The sequence below is a fragment of the Amphibalanus amphitrite genome, unplaced genomic scaffold, assembly GCF_019059575.1.
Source record: "Amphibalanus amphitrite isolate SeventyFive unplaced genomic scaffold, NRLGWU_Aamphi_draft 001361F_arrow, whole genome shotgun sequence".
NCBI classification, from domain to species: Eukaryota; Metazoa; Arthropoda; class Thecostraca; order Balanomorpha; family Balanidae; genus Amphibalanus; species Amphibalanus amphitrite.
The window spans coordinates 141,333-166,344 of record NW_024882854.1 but is presented as its reverse complement, the minus strand read 5'-3'; the positions used below and the strand labels follow the sequence as shown (position 1 = coordinate 166,344).

The window sequence follows — 25,012 nt, the reverse complement described above, 5'->3', positions numbered from 1 at the left end:
GGGGCGCCCCCAGAAGGGAAAAGGCAAGCGCCACTCGGCGTTTAAGGGTCCAAGGTTTGCGTTTGGTCAGTTGGCGAATCATTTCTGCCGAGACAGCTAGTTGCGCCAGTCTAGCACAGCTCAGGCGAGATGATGTCACGCTCGCTCACGCCAATCACCGGTCGGTGCTTATCAGTAAAAACGAAGTTGGAGAAGCTGTTTTACAAGAACTGTGTTCAGTACCGATTGAATTCAGTTCTATCTGTTCAATTTTACTGAACATCTAGCCAACACAGTAACAAATGACTGACGCACCGCAAGAAGTCAGATGGCCATCGACAAAGTTCAAGGCTCACCTCGGCAAAGGGACATTTTGGTGCGGCACTATAAAAGCTGGTTAGTGTTTCTTCAAATGGTGTTGTTTATCCACCTATGCTTAAACACATTTAAGCCAATTACGCTCGCAAGCAGAAAGCAAGAACTTTGAAACGGAAAAGGGCACAATCGAAAATCAAGGCGAACGACCTACAAATGACATTTAGTTTTTACACATCGTATGAAACTGTTGCAGAATAAAACGTTCACCGTTTTTATCTGGATCGAAAGAAAAGTTGTAACATATCCGCCCGATGAAGGGTGCAGCTGAAACCGAAAACTACATAGGTGCATTCTTGATTGAATAGGAACTTCTTCATTTACTACCGCCTTTGGTAATTTGTTTGTGCCATAACTTGAAATTAAATCGCACGAACCGCTTCAGTTTCATGCACATCACGGATGTCTGAAGGTGGCTGTAAATCAAATACATTCAGTGCTGTAAGCGCCGGCCACCGAGCACCGTGTGAACTATTTCAATATTTGCCACTCGAGCTGAACTGTGTGCACTGGTCAGTGTCCACTCGGCTGTGCAGTTGACTGGCTGCAGCGCGCTCGGCGGGCACATCGATTCGCCCGGTTCACCGCCTCAGTCGGACCGGCCGGCCGGGCGGGCGGGCGGGCGGAGTCGCCCCACCGCGGAGCCTTTGTCGCACGCGGCGGGTGACTCGGTGACTCTGTGAGTCGGTGAGTCGATGTGCCGCTCAGCCCGGTGGGTGGGTACGGAGGCGCAGAGTCGCCTCACCGGCCGCCCGGAGAGACCCGCCGCTGATAAATGGCAGCCGTCAGCGGCCAAAGGGCCAACCGACGCAGCGCAGCGCGCCACGAACAGCGCGCCAGGCACTGCCGCCGGCTTTGTGGGACATTTTTCAGGCCTGCAACAAAAGTCAGCCTCCCCTCAGGTGATTGTGGCCGCCCTGTTGAAATGAAGAAGGTCGATTTGCGGTAACCGAAAGAGAAAGCGTGACAAATGACTGTGCTGACCGGGTGTCGGCCGGCAGCATTGATTGCAGCTGCGGACGCGGCTCGGCCGAGGTGGGGCCGTCGGTCCTGCGCGTCCACCCGGCCGCACCTTACCACCAACCCGACACGGTGGGCCCATTGACACACCGCGCCTGTCCTCCTTCACAGTGAGACGGCGACTTGGCTGACCAGTATCACCTCTCTACGCGGCTCACTCTCTCCACAATGCGCTTCCGCCGAACCCTCCCCTCCGCTACCCGTAGACGCGCGGCTCCCGGCGTCCTGAATGACGGAGCTGGCTTTCAGCGCGGTGGCCGACTCCTTTTGAGTGAGTATTTGATCCGGTGTCAGCAGTCGGCGGCCGTCTCCCCTCCCGGCGCTCCATTCAGCCGCGACATCGACACCAGCTGCCCCCCAGCCCCCACCCCGCCTACCACCATAGTCAATATTGGCTCAATGTCTATGGGAGCTGAACGGGCGAGAGATGGTGGTGAAAATGGCGTTGGTTCACTAACGCGCGTTAGCCGGTCCCGGCGGCAGCGGTGATTGCCGATAGGCGCGACCCCGGACCCGATGGCGGCATTGAGGCGTCGTGACAACAGGAACGATTGATGACTGCTCGTCCTGCTTGCTCTGGAAATCAAAATCGCATACGATAGTTATGAAATCTGCATTAAGGGCTCAGCTTATACCGCAGCGACGATTTAAGAATGTATTTATTTTTGATGTTCATAAGCAGGCACAATTATCATCATCATTTTCGCCATTTTCTTTTGAAAATGGCCCATTACAAAGCGCTTTTACAAAGACCATAATAAACTATATCTAATTATTGGATCCAGGTTTCGTTGTTCTTTCAATAAAATAGAAATATCCATAAATAAAACTTTAATTAACCGGCTATTGAAATAAGTTTCATCAAGAGAAGTCAACAACAAAATTATCATGGTTTCCCTTGAATGAGAGAGAGAGAGACGAGTATGCTCTCTGTGAACCGATGATTTACGGACGAATTCGGACGAATTCGAATTACGGATGGACGAATATTGTGCATGCGTGCCAAGAGACTTCTTTTTTGGCCGTATATAGGCATTCATAAACGGGGATCAAATATCGAATTGTGTTTGATTCACCAATTCGTTGAGAACAGAGAGAGAGAGAGAGCCACGTAATGGACGGTCGTTCAAATTGCATTTTAATTCACCTTTTCTATCAACACGGTGTAAAACCCGTTTTGGTGAAACCAAGTTTAAATACTTATGCATGGGCAAGAGTTTCATAACTTCGGGCTATCCTTTTTTCGAAATAACTCCACTCTCAACTATCCGCTTGATCATTCGATCAATCCTGAGCCCATAGTATGAATTTGACACGTAAACGGTAAATCTAATGAGACACGTAAATCTATTGACACTTGGCATTGTCATTACTTTACTTTGTTTACGCTCCATATTCGGGTCTCTACTCGTATACAGCTCTGTTGCATACTGCTTTCATTCTTCTTAACTCATACTCTCAGCCATAATCTTTTAACTGACTTTCAATCGAAAGTCGAGTACCAGAGCGAAGGTAGTCACCCGCTCGTTCACAACTATCGAACCAAAGTCAAGCTGGGCTCTCGGTAAGTCCCTTGAAGTCGAAACATTCTCCATGTAGGTAAGTGCGAGTGTTTCGTTGGGATGGGTGCAGGGGGTGTGCGGCGGCCCAGCCTGTCACCGTGTCGGTAAGATGGCCGCCGCGGCGGGCCGGTGCCTCCGCGGCCGCCCGGCCCGTCGCCGCGTCCTGCCGGGGTCGTGTTGACTCTGGCCGCGCCGCCATTGTCCTGCGCTGTTTGCCCAGCTGACGCCAGTTTACACGCACAGCCAGGAGATCGGGCCACGTTGACTCCATGTCAGAGCCATGACAAAGAGCCGGCGCGCCGCCGAGGCCAGCAGCTCTCAGTGGCGGTACACAGCAGAGGTCGGCAGCTCTTCGGCAGTTCGAGTACACAGGAGAGCTCTGGGACACAACAACTTCTCGGCAGCAAACACTGCGCAGCAGCCCTCCAGATGAAGCGGGCTGCTTGTGGACTTGTGATGGCAAACTATGTTCGAGAAGCCGGCGCATCATCGCTGGAAGATTGGCGATATGAACTGAACGTTCTGCTACTCAGTCGCTTGCCAGACAGTTGTTTACATCTGTGCACTGTGCAGGCTATTTATGTACAGACGTACATCTAAGGACCTAAAGACCTCCACCATTGTATTCAACCCTCACAAGACATCACCACAACGCTTAACAAAAAGCGCATTCGTGATGTGATGATAAGGCTTAGGTACGTATGCCTCGGAAGTAGGCAAGTAGGTTCATACCTACATAGGTGCAAATACGCTTTTGCTGAGTGCTGCTTCCTTTGGCTAATACCTACATATCTTTTATCGTTATTAGATACTCGCTTTCCTATATGTCGTCATTTCTGCCGATTTCTGAATTCAGGAATAGCTGATCCTGATGTCGCTGCCTCTTTTCGTTCTGAGATCCATAGATCTACTAGAAGTTCGTGGCTCATAACAGCATTTGCGAATTGCCATAAACTAAGTATAAAAATAGGCCAAACCATCATCCTGAGATTAGACGTAAAATCGAAATCGTAAATGCGCCGAATGAAATATAAGAACATGCATCAGCCGACGTAAATAAAAAAACACGCATCAATCGAGGGAAAATTTGATTTTCCAAGCACACAGAACAGCGGTCTCACCTGTCCCCTGGTTTTTTATGATTATTTTGTTCCTAACTCTTTGCTCGTGACCTATGACCTGACCTTTGATGCAAGGCAATGTAAATTTCAATGTATAACGTATGTTCCTTGCAGGTGGTAATCAAATGCAAACTTTCCCATTCTCTCTCTCTCTCTCTCTCTCTCTCTCTCTCTCTCTCTCTCTCTCTCTCTCTCTCTCTCTCTCTCTCTCTCTCTCTCTCTCTCTCTCTCTCTCCCTCTCTCCACTCACACACACAGACACACACACGTACACGAGGCCGTGCCCCGGCTCCATCTCCGGCCGGCTCCGATCCCGCCCTAGACATCGTTCGCGGATAAAACGGCGCCCGTTATGAGCCGCGCCGCGTCGAAATTAAATCCACCTCGCGCTTATCTGGTGGCCAAAAGCTAATTTAGCGAGCCGATCCATCATTGGGCCCATTGTGGTGGCGGCGGTGGGCCGCCGCCCGCCGCGCCGCCGACGATGAAGATGTCAACAAGCCGCTCTCAAATTAGGATAAATTACGGTCCGTGACGCCGCCGACAAAATAAAGCGTCACCGGCGCGCGCCCCCGGCTGGTGTCGCCCGTCGGAGCGATCGGGGCCACCTAATGAAACGCTCCCTCCCCTGCGGCGGGCCGCGCCGGCGCCGGCCTCACGGCTGGAGGGCGCCGCTTATTGCCGCGGGCGCCGCTCCCAGCCATCGCTGGGGTCACATTACACCGGCTCGTTTGTGTGATCGCTGGGGACGTGCGGCGTCCCCCGCCGTGTCGGGAAGTCAGTCCGTCCGTCCGTCCGGACGGGCTCGTTGTCTCGCCGAGCGGCTGGCCGCGCTGCTCTCGAGCGATCGCGTCTGTTTGTGTAGCGCCAACAGTGCCGTCCGCGCGGCGGGGGCGGCGGAAAATTTGCCCGTTGGTCGGCGTCCCAACACCGCTCCCGCCCCGTCCGAGCCACCCTATTTACGGTATCGGTGACAGGTATCATCCATCTTTATTTGTCGGCCCTGTTTGCACAGTTTGAATTCCCACCATTCTGACTATGCAGATGGCCATTGACAATGGCGCTCGTTTCCGGGGTTGGAGCTCGGCGTGACACTGCCGGGCTCCTCCCGTGCCTGTTGACCGCCAGCTGGGGAGCCCACTCTGAGCTCGGCCACGGGCGCAGGTATTCCGGCCACCCGCCGGCCGCCGGCTCTGTCTACCACTGTCCACCGCGACAAAAGGACGCACGACACCCGTCCGGCGCCCCGCCGGCTGGGGCGCACCTCGGCGGGGAGGGCGCCGTCTGCCCCCTCCCCCAGACACACACTCCCAAGGGGCTGCGGGGGGGGGAGGTTTCCGGTGTCCCCGACACGGTTGGCCTCTGACAGAAGCGGCGGCGAGCCGGGCGAAATCCGTGTAATGGCTTTTGGGCGGTTCTATGGCCGGCTCTGAAAGAAGCGCCGGTGTCTGGGCTGCGGTGAGCTGGCGTCTCGCCAGACTGACGTCCCGAGTGGCTGAGCTGACGTCTCGGTAAGCCGACGTCCTGACGGTAAACTGACGTTCCGGCGAGGTCGGAGCTGACGTCTACAACCAGGAAAAATATATTGAGATTTCCTTTAAAAAAGGTGCAAAGGCGAGCTGATATGAAGGGGTATGATATCTTTGATATGAGCACACGATCAATGGTATAATCACTCTGATTCATAGATATAATGCAATACAAAAAAGTTTGGTAGAATAAAAAGTACACCGGTGTGTCTGAGGTTAGTGAGAACGTATAAAACACTAAAATGCAAGAATTTAGATGCAGCGCTGGTCGAAACGACACTACGCGACGTTAATTCGGACCTCTCCGAGACTAAGGACCCGATCGCACTGTCACTGTTGCTATTTGCGAATTAGGAGCAATGACCGACAAACGTGCCTGCCGATGACCGGCGAATGTGCGACACGTTTGGCATGGACCAGAACTCGCAGTCGATCGAAATGGTCCCTCGTTCAGCTCAGGGGTCGCAGTCTGCTTGCAGGGCAGTGGTTGGGGGCCTGTGGACTGTGGAGGCTTGCAGGGGCGCTGGCTGGTTAGTCGGCCCTCCCTCAGTTGACGGCGATCGGTGTTGGTGTCGTTCACTGGTCTCAGTTCAGTTCATGTCACTGCCCCCCCCCCCCTCTGAGCAGACAATCACGGCGCGTACCGCCGCCACCATTCCGCCGCAGTTACAGCCCGCGGCCGGCCACGGCACGTGGCACGTGGCACGTGCTGTAATCGGCTGCACGTGCTCACCAGTCCAATTATTGTTCGCGGCAGGCGTCGGCTATCGCGTGTGCGATGCAGCGGAGAGGGTCGGAGCTGGGGAATGAGTGGCGGGGGTCGGATGACGCAGGGCTGAGCGCGAGTCACTGCTGCAATATCATGACCTTCTTTATGGCACGGCTGATTAGAAAATATTCGATGCTGTATTTGTCTCCTTGTCTGAAACTAATTGGATTTGTCGTTCAAATATTCGAACGACAAGGGTGGCAATAAACATAGCCCAATTTTTCTGAACTCAATGCTGACCTGCATCAATTCAAAATAAAAAATCGCCGAAAATTGTAACCGATCACGTTTAACCTTTTCACCTAGCGTTTAACATCCTACAAACAAAATTGAAAGAAAAACAAAAGGTGCAGAACTAACGGTTGGTCGCTGTGACCCATCTGGAAACATTTTATGCATAGCCGACAGGGTGAGGGAAGGCATTCATGTGAGGAAAAGACAGTCTCAAAATAAATTCATTGTTAAATTTATCTACTCATCTATGACGATTTATAAACAGCATCGGAATTGAATTGATAACTGGTGTGATCCCCACCAGCGACCCACAACCAAAGCTGCATAGCAATGATGAGCAATCAATTGTTCAAATAAAAGGCCACCAAAACTAGATCAACCCGTTCAAAAAGCCTGTCATCCTTAAACGAGGGAAAGGACTATTTTCTTGTTTGGAGTCAATATTCATTTTTCCTGTTATTAACCCTAGAACGCCTAGGGGGGGGGGGTTGTATCAACCTCCCCCCCTGAGGTTTTTTCGAAGTGCACGCTAAACGGCTTGTCGTAGCGGGCTGAAATTTTCAATACCCTATGGGGCAACCTTTGCGCATCTTTTGCCGAAAAAAAATTGATCGGGTCATGTCAGGTCACGGAGTTATGACGTCATAAGAGGTACAGCCTCCGGCCGGATTTTCACAAACTGAGTGCCAACGCCCGAGGTTTCCTGCCGGTGGTACGGACATCGGTTGATGGATCGTGATGAAACTTCCCATGCATGTTGGGGCAAGTATTGGCTGTCATATGGTATAAGAAATTTGACCGGGTCAGGTCAGGTCACGGAGCTATGACGTCACAAGTGGAACAGCGTCCGGTACTATTTTTGAAAAGCGCCCGAACCACTATTTTGCTAATTCTTGTCACCTCAATGGGAATAAGGAGCAATATTAGCTTCTATAGGGAGCAAATGGACCTCCCAAATCCAAAAATACAATCAGATTTCAAAAATTTAAATTTTGATTTTTCGAATTTCTGCCGCCGACTGTGACCTTGCCGACTTCCGGCGCTCCCAACGCGCCATTTTTAGAGCTAGGGAAACGAAATACATACCAAACGATAGAGAATTGATCAAGGAACACGATAGTGAAGGTTTCAAGTCGATATCTCCCACCGTTTTGCCGCAATCGCCGCCGAAAGTTGAAAAAAGTCTATTTTTCCGAAAATTTGACCTTTGACCGGTCAAAAGTAGGTCAAATGTTGACCTAGGACCAAAAAATATACCACCAATCGCGAGATCTCGTTGAGAGCAATCCGTTGGTTTTTTCCGCTAAGCTCTACGACCTTCCGTTTCGAAACGCCAGGGGGGGGGTCGTAACAACCCCCCCCCCCTGGTCGTTCGTGTTATGAGAAATGGCCTGGTCGTGCGAGGGTTAAATTTCTGACGAATGTCCTACGATAATTCTATATTCATTTTTGCATATGCCATCGGTGGAATGTTTAGCGACAGTTGGATGTTTAATTTTGAATTAATGCCTCTGGAATGAATCTCGTGAATTTTAAACAAATTCGAGAGTTTCGTGTTTCTTGGCAATATCAAATCGCCTACTTAGCTGTTTGTGTATGAATTGTGAATAATTACCACCGAATCCCGAGGCCGATATTGCAACTTGTAGGAATTCAACGTGCAACACATTTGTACTTTGGGCGTTGATGCCACAATGTAAGTTTGTGCCTATGAAATTATTTAAAAATATCCGCTGTGCTGTAGCCTATGTTGTGTGCCCGTCGAACACGGCGGTCGGGCCGCGGCTGCCTGCGGGGGTGGCGGGTGCACCGTTTTACGCCGGCCGCCGCGCCGGGTCCGATTCACTGGTGCCGGGACGGCGGCGTCGCACCGATCAATACGGTCACACGCCACTGCATACACCGCGTCATTCCTGCCAGCGGCCGTTTGGCGCTGTCGGAATGCCGAATGACAAAAGGCTGCGCCCGCATCTAAACCGAGCCAAACTGCATTGGGAACAATCGCTGCTCTCCGCGAGCAGTCGAAGGCTTGGGCTTCTCTTCTACCAACGCTTCTCTTCACTCGTCGTCTATCTGATTTAGTATTCTTACCGTCATCGACATGCCCAAGGTCCATACAGTCTGATTGCCAATTTGCCTCTGGATGTAACAGCAATCCTCAGTTGAGGATCAGATCGTGGACTTTACTTTCTAGAATTGCATCTATGGGTGTTGCATGGAAAGAGACAACAGTCGACTTTTACCGACATCCGTCCCCTCTAGCCGTCCGGCCGTGGCAGCGCCCCCGATTTATATCAGTTTTAATATTTGTCGTGCCGTCTTCCCTCTGCCGGCGCGGCGGCCCGTCCGTCCCGTCCCGTGCCGTGCCGTCGCTCGGCCGTCTCCGGGCGGGACGCGCCTGTCCCTCAGCCGAGCTCCTCTGAATAGCGCTCGGGCCGGCGGCGGACGCCGCTGACGGGCCTCCGTCGCTCGGCCGCAATTTACCGCCTTCCGAGCCATCGCGCCGCCGGCGACGGTTCCGGACAGACGGCCGGCTTTTTACTGAGCGGCGGCCTTATTTACGTTATTTATCTATTAGACTGCCGGACACAGGATTTTCCAATTCATTGCCGTCGCTGAGTAATTTCGCTGATTGTCGTTGCCTGTCGCTCTCCGTTGGGGAGACTGGTTGTCCGGAGGAAACGTCGACTCTTGGGCGGCGTGCGTCGCCACGCCCGCCTTGGCAGGGCCGCCCGGGAGCGCGCGGGGCAGGGAAATGTCATAAGGGAACGGGGGAGAGAGATCATAGAACAGGGGGTGGGCGCATCACAGAACAGGGGTGACATCGGCACACGGGGAAAGACGACTGGATAGAGAAGAGGTCAACAGGACAGTGGAGATTTCAACTAGCGTAGGGAAGATCACAGTACGAGAGCGAAATGACAGCACAGGCCGGGATGGACGATAGGATGGGAGAGATCACGGGAAAACGGTAGAGGGAGAACGGAGGCACGTCGAACACCCCGTCATTCTTCTGATCTATCTGGATCAAAGAGATCTTGACGTAGTAAGTTCCAAAGTAAGCAATAATGCCGAATGTTATCACCCACTTCTCCAGACTTTTCTCAACTATCAAAGAAACAATATTTCCATAGTGTTTGCAGCGGATAAACGTCTCAAGGAAAAATGCTAGAAAGGGTGACATGACATAAGCGAAGCATTAACTGGTAACTACTAACCAGTGCTAGAATGCCTTTGCAAACGAAAGTGAGCTTCGTTTTTATAATCCATATGAAATGTTGTTGAAATGCGAAATCAAGCCGGCTAGCATAATCAGTATCTAATCTCTAAGCGAGATCGAAAAGAAAATGAAATAGACAAGGTTGATAGGAGTGATGTGTGTTTCCGCTCATGATTTGTGTTGACCAAGCAATAAAATTCAAAGGTGCATTTGGCATTTAGAACTTCTGACTCAGGTAGTGAGAACTACGTTAGCGGATTATGATTTTGTTAGCGTCGTGATAATGCTAGGTTCCTACTTGTATCAAATGTGCATTGTGGAATGTGATTGATAATGTTAAATCTCGGACTACCTAATGTGTTTTGCTCTACATGCTTAATCAGCACCACTATTTAGGCTATAACAACTTGTCAGTACTGACGTGATACGGATAGGAAAAAAAAAATCAACAAACACATTTGTCATCACTCGCAAATGATTTATTAAATACACATGTCCACACCAAGTACCATCTACACACATAGGTCTCAGCCAGCGGCGGCGGCGGCGGCGGCGGCAGCAGGAGAGACTGGCTGCCTCCACGGGTCGGCCTTACCGGGCCGGGCCGGGCCGGGCCGGGCCGGGCCGGCGCGGCTTTCAGCGGCTCCCGGCGGCCGGCGCGTCCCGGCGGCCGGCGCACAACGGCCGTAATCGACTAGCATCGCTTCTCAATAATATCTGCCAGACAGTGTGACTGTGACGGACACCGGCCTCCCGGCGGGCCGATCGGTGCCGCTCAGAGGACTCTACGAGCTGTGACAGGACATTAACCGCCGGGGGAGATCGCTCTGAGCGGCTCAGATCCATCCCGAACAGAACCGAGCCGGCCCGGAAACGGCCGGATTAACGCCATATCGGCGGCGGACCATCACAGGTTTTCACTAAACTATCGGAATGTGGAACGATAAGCTGGGTATGCCCGCGCGTCGGATAGCGTCGGGGAATTCGAAACGCGGCTAGCCGGCGTGACATTGAAGTGGCCTGATTTGGTTAACTATAATATCATGTCGTGGCGCTGGCACATCCAATGCGTTTGATGAGATTTGTACTAATGGAAACATCTAGGAACCAGGGCAAATACCTCCGAGTAAACTAGTTGACACAGTTGACAATAAAACAATTCGACAAAGGCACTTTGCACGTGCAGTGTCCAATGCCCGGGTTCTCTGTAATAAATATTTCACAAACTCGTCTCGACTGAGTTCAACAACGAGAGTCACCGGCCGGTGCGGAGCCGCGTCTGCTGCGTCCCCGTATCACAAACCAGCGGCGGGCGGGGGGCCGGCGGCGGCGGCCCCACTGCGGCGGGGCGGACCTCACTGCGGCGGGGCGGACCTCACTGCAGGCGGGGCGGACCTCACTGCAGGCGGGGGCGGACCTCACTACGGCGGGGCGGACCTCACTGCGGCGGCTCCCGCGCCCCCTGACCAGCGGCGGCCAGCAGCTGGGACCAGTGCACCGTGTGTCACCACCAGCGCGGCGCCATCAGCGGGTGGCCGTAGGCGGGCAGCGCGCCCATCTGCGCCATCATCGCCGACGAGACGGGCACGCCGGCGAACGGTAGCAGCTCCAGCGGCACCGGAAACACCGGGTCGGGCTTCACGGCGCCGGCCGGGCACGGCTTGCCGTCCCTGACCAGCACCGGCACGGCCACACGGCGCGGCGAGCCCAGCGGCAGCAGGCTCAGACCTTTCTCCTGGTGCGCCCGCTTCGTCTTGTAGCGGTGGTTCTGAAACCAGATCTTCACCTGGGTGGGTGTCAGCTGGATCAGGCTCGCCAGGTGCTCCCGCTCGGGCGCGGACAGGTAGCGCTGCTGCCGAAACCGGCGCTCCAGCTCGTACGTTTGAGCCTTGCTGAAGAGCACGCGCCGCTTCCGCTTCTTGGCCGGCAGAGTGGTGCCGTCGGGTCCGTCACCGCCGCCGTCATCGGCTCCGTCACCGCCGTCATCAGGTCCGTCATCGCCGGCGTCATCGGCCGCCTCGTTGGCGCCCAGTTCGCTGCCGTCCTGCTCCTCTCGGTCGGAGCAGTCGGCCGCAGCTGAGAACTCGAGTCTCTCCGACTCGTGGTCACGAGCCGTGCAGTGGCCAGACGCCCCTGGAACGGATAGATGAGCGTCACTGACCATTTCCGATCGGCACGGAAGGGCTGGCTGACAGAGGTAGTCTGGAGCTGTCCAAAGCGACAGCCCTAACGGGAGTCCGAGATCGTCCAGCACGGACTGCCACTGGCAGCCTGGGACTGTCCGAAATGGACTGCCCTTGGGACCGTCCAGAGCAGTGCCGTCTCTACGGGAATTCGAAGCAAGCAACGAGCTGTCACCGGTACCACGCTTGTCCGCTCAGAAACATACGACTTCTTTTCAAAAGCCATGGGGAATGAATGCTGCCGGGAATAATTTCCTAAGAGCCAGCGCCCAGCATTACCTTTCTGAAAGCTCCTGTTATTGCACCAACGATCACATGTGGTTCGCATATACATATGTACACGTGAAATAATAAATTGTTTAATGTGCAGTTAGCGTGAGCTGTATCTAAATGTCGCCGTTTGCTCTCGCCTCAGCTCCTCCGAGATGGAGTCCACCGTGGGTGTGCTGTGGCCTTCTTCGTTAATCCGTGAGCTGAGCCCCAGCACTAGGCTAGAAGGTGGGAAAATCCCTCCAGACATTTCATTTAACAAACATAATGAACATTTCACGCCGGCTGAGCTCTGATGGTGAACTGCTGTACCGTGACAGTTTGAGACTGTTTGAATAGCTTAGTTGGGAAGGAAATGAACCGTGTAAAAGAAGTGTGTCATGTCACTTTGAAGCATGTTTATTGTACATATGTACATACATATGTATGCATATTGCACATACAATACCCACATCTATTTCAAGACGATAACTGAGTCATTTTAACATTCGAATGTAGGGTTTTTGGTACCAGTTTACTTATGACTGGGGCCTACAATTTTGGGCCCCTATCCGTAGCCCTCCGCTCGTGGACAGCAGCACGCACGCAATTTTCAAGAAGCTCGAGGTCGATTAGGAAATAAGGGCAAAGTAAACAAACCATTTCTCCTCTCCCCTCATGTCGAAGGGTGGATAATTGCCAGCGGAGTCAGCGAGGGTGAAGACTGAAGGATAACGATATTCGATAATTAGTTAGTAAATACGACCGCCGCTTCCCCAATCCTGACCGTTCGTACTAAGCCCAAAACGCAATCAAATGACACAGATTGTGAAATGGCGGCAGCGACATGGGGTCAGTCCAGTCTGATCGATATGCGCAGTACGCACTGACGCATCATGTGTCGTTTGCTGTAAATCCCGCGCTACAGGCAAATGAGTAACCGTTGGCGACCAGAAATGTCAACTTTCGTGTAACTTTCACGGTCAATAGCTATTCATTTCTACTGGAAACGGTCGGCGAGATTTAGTCAAACAAGAGAGGCACCTGTCTATACATATGTAGCTTGTACTTGAAAATTCCCAAAGTTATATTTGATGTAATCCTTCATAGGGTACGTTTTTAAATCTTGACACATCTTTCCCTATCAATGTTTTGTGCGGCTGTGTCAACTCAAGTGACGTCTCACGTCTGAGGAAAGACCAATTTGTTTGACGTGGGAAAACCGCTCCAGCAGAGGAGCATGTGTAATCTGCATCTTCACCTGCGGCACGTCCAAGTTGCGGGTTAAATAAACACCTAAGAATCATAAACGAGCAAGGACGGATATATAGCGCTACTTATCAGAAAATGATCAGTCTCCCTTGTATTGGTTTTCACTTGCTTTTCCTTTCGACGGGCTGGAGAGTACCGCGATATCATTTGACAACTGAGCATGGGCCATACACGATTAAATACAAAGCTGCCTTGTTACCTATCACGATTTTTTTGCAAGAATAAAACGTGAAAAATAAAGATAACAAACCGGGCATCGTGTCGTTATTCGAACAATATTCCCCGTGTCTCTTGGTCTAAACGGCGTCGAAAGCCTGTAAGAGCGCGATAAAATGAAGGCAATAACAGGCCGCTCGCCCTCCGGGCGATACCGAGTATGCCTAGCGGCGGTCACTGACGCAATGCACCCTGAAGCCGTGTGCTCACTGGCTGATGGCCTATATCGTGCCGGTCGACCCCGCCCAGCCACAAATCGTCCCCGGTCACATGACCGCCACCGCTCGCGGCCGCCGCAGTCACGTGACCGTCCAGGAAATCTCCGTTCTGGCGTAATCGGCACGAATTTATGGTCATCGGGCAATTGGCCCAGTCATGAAAAATGCCGCGTCCGGCCACCGTGAGAGCGGCCACCACTCTCAATTTGTCTTAAATGCGCCGCGGCCGCCGCCCATAAATGGGGACGGCGAGCGGCTCCGATCAAAACAGGCCATTTGACAGCGTGCCACCGCCAAATAAATGAGTCTTTTCGATATTATGGGTGGTTTCGATATGACGTGTTAATAAAATCGTGAGGCCGTGCGACGGTGGTCCGATGGGGGCCACAATGGATCAATTAGGGCCACGGCAGGCACGGCCCACTGGCCGAGCCAATTAGGGGCCGTCACATTAGTGGCGCGCGGCTAATGGTTGGAGTGATGGGGCGCTGCGGCCGTCCGCCCGCGCTTAGCGGACTGTCATGTCCCCGGGGGTGGACTGACCCCGGGGTGGACTGACCCGTGGTGGACTGACCCGTGGTGGACTGACCCGTGGTGGACTGACCCGTGGTGGACTGACCCGTGGTGGACTGACCCGTGGTGGACTGAACCTGCGGTGGACTGTTCCTTCGGTGGACACTGACCCCTCCGTGGACAGACCCCTCACTGAACTGGCTCCTCGATGGACTGACCCCTCGGTGGACTGACTCGCGATGGACTGACTGCTTAGTGTATTGACCTGCAGTGGACTGACCCCTCACTGGACTGACCCCTCGGTGGATTGGCCGAACGCTCAGCGGACTGACCCCTCAGTGAACTGCCCCGTCGGGGGTTTGTTCGACCCCCTAGTGAATTGTCCGACTAGGGTTCGTCAGTCTCTGGCTTCGGCGGGCTGTCCTGAGGGGGATGGTCCGACCCCTCGCAGGTCTGCTCTGTCAGGGTTGGTTGGACCGCTCAGGCTAAGTGGTCCTACCTTCCAGCCCTTCTGAGGTCCTGCTGACTTGCGGCCTTCGTGCCGTTGATAAGCCCGCAACATTAGGGAGCCAAGAGGTCGGGGCGCATAGATGAAGGCGATTTTCGTGTTCTAATGCTTTAAGCCCCAAATTTAAGTTCTTTTAGTCCCTAATTTCTTGAAAAACTTATTTAGCTTCCACATCACGTTTCAAATTCATAATGAGGTTAAACCGAAATAAATGAAATAGTTTATAGTATACAAAAATACAACAATGCCAATCAACTTAGCAACTTTCTATTACATTCCTATTAAGATTATGCTCAATCACAGTATTTTTCCTACTTCTAATTGAGGGTCAGCAGAGCGGTGTAGGGCTAATTTTGATGATCGATCAGTGGCGCAAATCTAGTTTACGAGTGCTGCCCCCGGGGCTTTAATTTGATAATGGCTGTGTCTCCCAGCCATCAATTAAGGCGGCAATAAGTTATTGTGCACAAGAGTGTCCTAGATGTGGTTTTCGAATGGCTGTGATAATGGATACGGGGTCCGCAGGGTGGCTGGGTTCACAAAATATCACTGCCGATTGCGGCACTTCAATGTCATTAGTTGCGCTAATACACCGTGTTCATTAGGCAATAACTTAGGGCTAGACCCAACCATCTTCAGCAAATGTCGTTCATTAAATTGACGTCCCCTTTAGCTGCACCGCATAACATTGATTTCAAGTGACAAATGTGCTTTTAGCAAATGATCACTGACTTTTGCAATGACTAAAGGCTGGGTAAGTTGTTCCCAGGAGTGCTGCCAAGGCAGGGTGGGTAGACACATGGACATGGTGCACAAACGCGGCACGTGACCCTAATTTGACTTCAATGCACTCCTATTGAAACTCTAAACTTCGCGAGGAAATACAATCGTCAATTTTCAACAGAATCTTGACATTATTGCAGGGCCTCGGCTAAGGAATTTTGACTGGTGGGCCACTTGGGCAGCGACATGGACTGCCCTTCGTAGTCATAGCCCCCCCCCCCAATTTTCGATTTCTCCCCAGATTTCGGCCACTTTATTCGGCAAAAAAGTCAGGATGGCATTAAAAAAAATGTAAAAAACGTGGCTCGACCCCCCCCCCCCCCGACTCTTCAGAGAGAGGAGAGAGAAGGGACCCACAACCCTCTCAGCGGTGATACTCCGGCAGTGCACATATGTAAAATCGCACAAGTATGCACAAAATATTGACGCAGATTATAAAACTTTGGACGATAACTTACGGCCGGTCGGATGTTAAAAATCAGCGAACCCTGAGTGGATCGCTCGCCGACTAGTCGGAGATTCGGAAGCGGTCGGAAGAGATCGGGCGTTGTCGGGTGGATCGGGAGGAATTGTGAACAGCACGAGTGCAACTTTATATATAAAGTGGGTTGTAGCAGGAACCCCAAAAGAGGGCTGTAGCAGCGCCCCAACATCTCTGAAAATGATCATTTTAAAGGGACTATCCCACCTTTAACATGAGGTTTGAGTTGAGATAGCCAAGTTTGCGGCGAGGTTCAGAAACCACTATCTATCTAGGTTGCAACCCCCGCGGCCTCTTGGTGTTGAAGAAATTCGTTCCCTTCATTTGAAAATGGGCCTTGTACAAGGCCCTATCTTCAACATGGAGTGACCGTTAGTGTGACGTCACCTCGTTTAGTCATTCTGATTTAAATGGGTTTGTTCGTTGAAAAATCGCTTAAAACTTGGTCTGAACTTTGTTGTGGTGCCTACAGAGTAAAAAGAATCAGCTTTATGACAGTAATGTGGCCTGGGGAAGGAGGTAATTTTGGGCTGTGACGTCACATATTTGAAAGTTTGTGTTTGGAATATGGGAAGCCTAAGATGTTTAATGAAAAATAAATGCCAGAACCGTGTTCCTGGTCATCCAATCTATAAAGTCGGGCACAATTTAACTGGTTTTAACAACATTTTAGAAGGTGGGATAGTCCCTTTAAAGGGACAGTATCACCATTTTGATGAAATTTGACATTGCATAGGCCCCACCTTTCTGGTCCGGGAACTGAAGACCGATCCTCGAAGCTCCACACCGTTATCCCGCTATCGCCGCTCAAAGTACGAAAGGTGTACCACACTTTGAATCGTGCTTCACTATCTTCACTGTTTAAATGTTTGCGCCGTTTTGAATTGACCGCCAGTAATAAAACTTTTACCCTGGTCATTTCATCAAATTTTATAAAGCCAAAACGTTTTTCGCACTTATTCATCACCGTTAAATTCATTAAATAGTCGTAGGCAATTTCCGCTGTTTCCTTCGGATTCTAGCGGCTCAACAAAGGAATTCCTCCAGCTTGAATCACAATCTCCCTCCAATGTATGACGTTTATCACGTGATTGTCACGTGATATTTTCTCCCATTGTCAATTGTCACGTCCAGTTGTCACTCCCTCCAATTGTTACGTTATATTTTTATAGGCAATACCTAAGGCTACCTCTCCCTAAGGACAACTCAATCAGAAGAACGACCGCGTAAGCGTAGCGTCAATAATGTATTATCTGCGCCAGTTCTGTAGTAATTTTGCATGCTTCCAAACTGGCGGCCATGCTTGTATAGTGGTGGTTCGCTCATGAAAATGAATCATGAAAATGAAATGTGGTTGCAATATTTTTCACCGAGTTCGGTCCTCAAACTATGTTTTTCTGATTCAGAAAAATAAGAAATGCTAGTAAAAAAAAAAATCAGCTCCATATACATGGATTGATACTGTCCCTTTAAGCCTATTGGTGTCGCATGGGAAAAGAATTGACTCAAAAGCCCAAGCGCACTGCGCGTGAGTGCGCAACCCTATTTTCTTTAAAAAAAGTTATGTACACTTCTGGTGAACAGTGTCCCAAACTTCCGATTTGTCTTGGGTGTCTGAGTGGAAAATTCTAGCCACCCAAAATGTGAGAGTGGAAAATTATCCATTCTTATTCTTGAGTGTCATCTTCAGCCCAAATGAGAAATTTTTGGAACGCTGACTGTGAACGGTTCGAAATTCGTCCGACTGGTCAGATGTGTGACTGCAAGCATCATACCGGTCGTGAAGACGCATAAAGCCCTTGTTACACTGCCGAATTTTGGTACACGAATGTGCACGAATATGCAAGTCATCCTATGTCGCGGACCGATTCGGGATCTTTCTTCCACGGTCTTGGCATTTCGCAGACCAGTCGGTGTCCATCTCGTGACTTTTACGGTTCGTCACGACCGCCACGAATATTTCATGAAAATGAAAATTTCGTGGCCGTTAGCCGAATCTATAATAAACGAACATGATCGCCAAACAGTCGCCGAGTCGCCGCCGACATGTCGCTGCGTGCGTCGACTTGTTGCCAAGGCATCGCCGACTATTCGCAACAGATTCGCCATTCATTCGCGATGTTCGCCGAAACATGGATAAGCTTCGACCCGCGCACGATTAGGGGGGCCCCATCCGTTTTCTGTAAATCGGGCTCTGTCGGCGAACTGTTCGCCTCTGTCGGTTAGTTCGCCGATTTCCTACACGACGTGATTCGGCGACAGGGTCGTGGCCAAAATTCGGCAGTATTAATATCGCTTGCAGACTTCAATCGGCTGGAAGTCGCCGACACTACCTCTAGTTTGACTCTGGCTTATATCGTGTCTATCGGCCAGCCGTCTGAGATCGCTCGCAGGCTTATCCCCGACCGTCTGAACTGGTCTGTTCTTCCACTTTTTACCCCAAGAGGATATTGCAAACAATAGGTTGAAGTTTTTTCACAAGAATATGTTTCACCGATGGGTACTTTACAGTCTGAAAATGTACGATAAGATCTGCTAGTTCAATTTGAAATGTGAAAACTTAGATTTTTTTCGGAAAATTACTGGTGGGCCAAATCTTTGAGGCTGGTGGGCCATTTCGGGTCACTGGTGGGCCATTTGGCCCACCAGTTAACATGTTAGCCGAGGCCCTGCATTATTGTTAATAAACTAAGGGTAACTAATCAAATCTGATAGTTAGAACTAAATCATATCTAACCATCGGACCACGAGGTTAAATTTCGGAGATAATAGTAGGTATATAGAACGCCGGATAAGTTGTGTAATAACGCACGTCAATGCCGACCATTAATCTATGTAGGTAGCGACAGCATGCACACAGCTGTAGAGAACTAACCTGTGTGTGAGGCGCACGCGGCGGGTGACGTGGAGCGCTCCTCGCAGGTCGTCTCCCTGAGGTTGAGGATGTCTCGGACAGAGAACCTGGACGCCTTGCCCCCAGCCAGCGCCATCTTCATGGTCCGCTCCGACCAGACGCGGCCCTGTCACAGGTGATTGTGGGGGCCGGTTAGAGCGGACCGGACACAGTAAGGTAAATACAGACATAATATGGGACATTGCAGACCTGCTGACATACCTAACAGACCTGATAAGGGATCGCTAAACCTGACGGCTGACACAAGACAGACCAAACCTGAAATAGTACATAGCATACCTGACACGTGGCGGTGCAAACCTGACACGTCATGATAAAAAAGAATTGACATTAAGCACACGTTTGGACCTCAAGTTACCGAGCTTCGCAACACGCTCGGGCCAATACTGTACTGGCTGATAAGACAACTACTTCTTCGGAAAATGTTTATCTGATTCTGGCACGACAAAGCCAAGGACATGAGGGCATTGACCATTGAGAGAAAACGTTTCTGTTAAATTATCCATTTTCTTATTCCCCTTTTCGACCTTAGCCTTCATGCTTTTTTCTACTTTGACCCCAAGATTCGGCTCCAGACGCTCCCGACAAGCCCGAGGAGGACATGCATTCGCAGTAGGATCACCATGCGGGCTTCCAATGGGCTGGAATACATCTGTAATCGCATTCCACTTTGTCGACTACTAGCACCGGGGCAATCATTTTCCTGAAGCTACAAATAATTGGTTTGAGCTGAGGTGGGGTGTTTATAAAAAAAAAACGATCGATAAGTCACTGCTGTGACTTTGTCAACACATGCCTTCATCATCTAACATTTATGGACGATTCATCAGGATAAGCCCTCTGATTCATTTGAACATGGGACTTTATTACAACAAACTGAATCGTTTATTACAACGCATCTGCTGTTGAATGAATGATGCATAAATATGTACCTAATTACCTATCCTCCTGCAAAGCCTGAACAGGATATAGTGTAAACAGTATATAGTGTAGTATATAGTGTAAAGGATATCTGCCTTAGATTTTTCACAAAAAAAGGTATACATAGGCAGCATTAGCTAATTGATGATAAAAGACACCTGCATTAAAAGCTCACTAGTGACTAGAGACGTTGGATAACAAGAGAAAATCCCTTTATTAGCCCTTAAGAATAACAAAACATTTTGGTTCCTTCCCACAGCAAAATTTTCCCAGGCATTCCGAGATCAAATTTCTCGATTCGCACGATCGTTTCCGACGATTAAAGTCATCTCTAGCCGCCAAGCTAACCATCAAAGGCGCAGAGGACCACCTGCTACTACAGAGAGCCATTCGATGCTGGATATTTGGAGACGGCACATAGGTAAGTCGCCGCGCATTAATGAGCTATTGCCGAAGTTTCAGCAGGTACTTGCACAATGTCCTTCCTTACCATTCAACGTGAATCTGTGCCTATAAATACACATTACACAATGCTCATGGGTCGTGAATGCAGCGTCGCACTACACTTTTTCCAACCTTGTTTATCCCGGTACCATAAGGTAACACTACGAAGAAGACGGAACTGCCAGATGTGTCCTTTTTAAGCGATAGGGGGACACGCTGCTGCAATATAGCAAATAACAATTATTCGCGACGTTCGGATACCAGCATTGCCATTTGCTGGATCCATCATCCAAATAAGTGCATTGGACGCTCTTGGGGTGAAGGGGTCTACTAAGAAGTTCGAAGTACAAACCGTCATCGAATTTCGCTTCCTATAGCGTTGCTTTGCAATCTACAGCGGGTTTCATCGGATAACTATAAACTATTGTTTTATTTTTGTCAGGCAGGTATACGTCAGAAAACAATATATGTCCACCAATTTCTGACGTGAGCGGGCGGGGAAGCTTTAGACGGTTAGCCTCAATCCATATGACCATTGGCAGATCCCGAGCCCCGAGGTAGCATAAAGCGCAGCATCAGAAGTCAATACGAAATGTTGTTTCCTTCGAAAAGAAATGAAACAAACTAGCGATATCTAATAAACAAATGAGCTTAAAGCACGAAACGGTATCAAAACAAAAAGCGAAATAAAAATAAAGAAAGCGTCTGCGGGGAGGACGCTACGCATTCTCACCAAAGCGTTCAGTAATTTCCTTGGCCCGACAAAGCGTATCACAGTTCACACGAGTCAATATATGGCGCAAAGTAAGCTTATTGGGGATAACAAGCCATTCATGGTCGCCGTTCATTTTCCAAGAGTAGGTACTGACCGGTGTTACGTCGCGCTGGCGTTGGCAGACGGGTGTGAAGTTTCCGTTTACGCTGCGGTCACCGGCAGGTCACCGCCACCACACACGCCAGCCAAACTATCGCCGAATCCGCGTCAGTGCACGGCGCCTCAGCTGGCGGCACGGGCCGGGGTGGGAGCCACTCGACCCGCACTCGGCTTCGCAGGGGCACCCTTTCGAAACACAACAGGGCCTCTCAGGGCGCCGCCGGCCGGCCCCCTCTCAGCCTGGAGAGCGTTGGAGGGCCGCCGAGAGGGCGGAGTAAGCCCGCCAAGTGGCTGCCATACAGACGGGGGGCGGAGCCTGGCCGGCGCCCGGCCAATCAGCGACCGGCACCGATCGGTGAGAGTCTCTTGTGGTCTGAAAGGCCGGTCTTGTAAAACGAAACTATCTAGAGTGCGCCCAAAGTGGGCGCTGTGAGGCGCAGGGTGTTTTACGATACTAATTAATGCAGCGACGCCGCCATAATGCACAGATTGGTGGAGATTTACGTGCGCTGGGCGTCGGCCGGCGGGCGGCGGGGCTGAGGGCCAGCGAGGTACCGACCTGGCCTAAACCACGCCTAAACGGTCTCAGGGCGGTTGTAGAAAGTGGATAGTCTTTTATTTAGGATACTAGTGGCTCTACACAGACATGTACCGCCCGGTGTCGATCTCCTCGACGGCATCCTCAACTGCTCTTTCACCGTTCCGTGCATCTATCCTCAGGATACTGAAATCCTTCTCCTCCACGCCGCAACCTCCCTCCGGGCTGGACAGGCAACTTTATCTCATGCGGGCTGCTCCCTTGGAGCGGCACCGCTGCTCCCGAGGGAGCGCACCCCGTAGCCGGGTGCAGTGAGTGCCTTGGGGCTGGGTGGCCTGTCCTCTGGACGGGCTCAGCCCCGGCGACTCACTAGGGTGCCTGCCCAGACCAATGTCTCCCCCTATATCCTATCATCCTCCCGGCTCTGAAATGGTCTCATTGGACCGAAAGGGCCTAACCCAACAAAACAAACAAACAAAACTGCTCTTTGATGGTGCCGCCGAAATGACGTTGTTGGCCCCCACCGTTTATACATTTCCTTACATCGGTTTAGTCGCGATGGAATGAGTACCAGCGTATCTATTGGCTCGGCTGTAAAAAGAAATTAAGCATCCAGGCGGAAATGGAGGACGGTAATGCACCTAAAATTAAAGTTATGTTCGTTAATCGTTATAAGTCATGATAAAAAAACACTTTTCCCATAATTTCACTGCAAGTGCAAGGGACATTTTAATTTAGGTAGTTACAAAACAAGTGTTAAGTCATCCTCGTCCATCCGTCATCCATCCCATTCAATTTAATCGTTAATGTCATTCAGACCAGGATTCAGACCTTTATTGGGACCAAAGTTCTTATGGAGCAAAATGAGCTTGAAAAGATACCTAGAATGTATTTTGTTGAGAAGCGAAGTCAGATATTTTATCCGGCTATGTTCTTCGAAACCTTTCAAAGAAATATTGATGCATAAAGTTGATGTTCGCGAAGACGGACAATGGGCATGTAGATGAGAGTTGCGAGAACAAGAAGGCACAGAGCGCAAGTAATTAGTTCTGGTGTTTAAGTGCATCCAGTCTGGCGTTTATTGAGGCACTGGTCGGTAGAAACGACCAAAGCGACCTAAGGGGGACCTGTAGGAGAGAGTGGGGCAATGCGGCCACCCTAACGCTTCTTACGATGCCGAAGCTTGGTTTTGAAACTTGGAAAGATCCTTGCTATGCCAATGTGAGCCCTATTGTAATTGTCTTTTATTTCAAATGCGATTTACTTCCAAAGGCGTTCACATATGGGAGATATTGATTAAACTTTAAATCTATAGTGCATGTTGGTCACTTTGCCCCATACCATGGGGCAAAGCGGCCACCGCCGACTTCTCAAGTTCCGATATGAAAAACAGAATAGTTGTCTCATGTACGACTATAGGGTACTTGATGTTGACAATGTTTAAACGAGGATGAATGTTAACTTTGGCACCCTCCCACCCCAGATTTAATTTGCCATCTTGCCATCTTCCCAGAATAGTTGTATCATGTACGACTAGGGTATTTGATGGTGCAATATTTAAACGATGATGGATATTTAAGTTGCCAATGTGATATATTTAATTTGCCATCTTCCCGCAGGTAAACATAGAAAAGACATTCATGTAAAAACATTTATTTGCATTATTTGGTAACTCACGTAACCAAGAAGTCGCCAAGATGAATGCATGAAGACACATTTCTATATCAATAACCTTTTTGTCCAGATGGAAACAACTTATGGCTAATACGGAGCTGGCCACTTTGCCCCGTCCGCTTTGCCCCGAGCATACTTTCCGAGATAAAAATATTTCAGCTCAGCTATAAGTGGGTAAAAACATTAAAATAGTTAAAAGATAGCTCCGATAAAAATGATTAGTAACCTGGTAAAAACTGTTTTTCCGTGTATCGCAGAACAATGGCGATGGGTCGGAAACTCCGGTCTGACTCATTTGAGCGACCGCGAAGGGAAAAATAATTGGCAACCATATAAATTGGAGCTGATGCCAGCTGTGGGGGGGGGGGGGGGCTAAAGTGATGGGTGGCTGCTTTGCCCTGGGTGATTATTTTACCCCACTCTCCCCTGAAGAAAAAATAAAGATTTTGCTATAGAAATGGCTGAAAAGTGGCCATGGTCCCCCGGCCCCCTGTTCCTGCGCCTATGATTACAGATGTAATATTTTGCATTAAACAGGCATTTCAAAGCTCCTCAATGCGAAAAAGATTTATTTGCAAAACAACCAAGTCCTCCAAATCAGCTAAAGTTGGTGGGGTAAAATGCTAATTGGTGGGGCAAAATGGCAGGTTGGTGGGGCAACCGCCCCACCAACTTTATAGGGAGCTCCGCCCCTGAATCACAGTACGGCCGTCAAAACTCCACGGGTATAGCAGCGGTGGCTTACGCGTTTTACTCACCACCCATGCACCGCGAGAATACATGAGACCTGTCATGAACCACGTATTACAGTCGCGAAGAGGGCGACTGATGATGTGACTAGCTGGGTCTATCGCACGCTAAAATGAACACTTGCAACGTATATCGAATAAGACGAGAAAATAAAGCCACCGGGTGACCAATTAAAAAGGGGCAGCATTTCCGATACCGGTCACAAATCACAGCCCAGACCATAAAACACAACTACTGGTATGTGAACAATCCATGTCCATTGTCAGTATACGCTGCTCTGCGTTGTTGATCCCATATCATTCAGCCCCTCCCTCCGCTATGCCTCGATTGCATTCCTCCGGCCGTTCCCGGGGTTGTTTACCGGTGTCAGTGGCGGCGGACAACCGTCGCCCGTTGGCACAGTGTTTGCTTATACCATCGCGGCTACACGGTATTGACTCGACAAATTGGTGACAAACAGGCCCTGATCTTTGCCTGCCTTCCGGAGGGGACGGGGCGGCGGAGCAGAAGGGGGACGGGGAGGACGGGTGGACGGTGGACGGAGTAGGGACGGAGCATGGACGGACGGGGGGACGGAGCATGGACGGGTGGGGGATAGAGTGGACGGGTGGACGGAATGGGTGTGTGGAGGGTGGCATGGGCACACGCCCACTTCACCCTCATGG

At 50.5% G+C, this 25,012-nt stretch overlaps 1 protein-coding gene across 1 annotated transcript; it reads right to left on the bottom strand.

Moving 5' to 3' along the window:
• Positions 1–11,155: 11,155 nt before the first annotated feature.
• On the bottom strand, positions 11,156–21,579 carry LOC122372447 (homeobox protein Nkx-2.2-like). The gene is made up of 3 exons (XM_043349617.1): positions 21,381–21,579; positions 19,108–19,252; positions 11,156–11,942 (listed from the first exon to the last, which is right to left on the bottom strand). Exons 2-3 carry the CDS (start codon positions 19,226–19,228, stop codon positions 11,314–11,316), a joined length of 750 nt encoding a protein of 249 aa, XP_043205552.1. The 5' UTR covers positions 19,229–19,252; positions 21,381–21,579; the 3' UTR covers positions 11,156–11,313.
• Between the last annotated feature and the right edge of the window lie 3,433 nt (positions 21,580–25,012).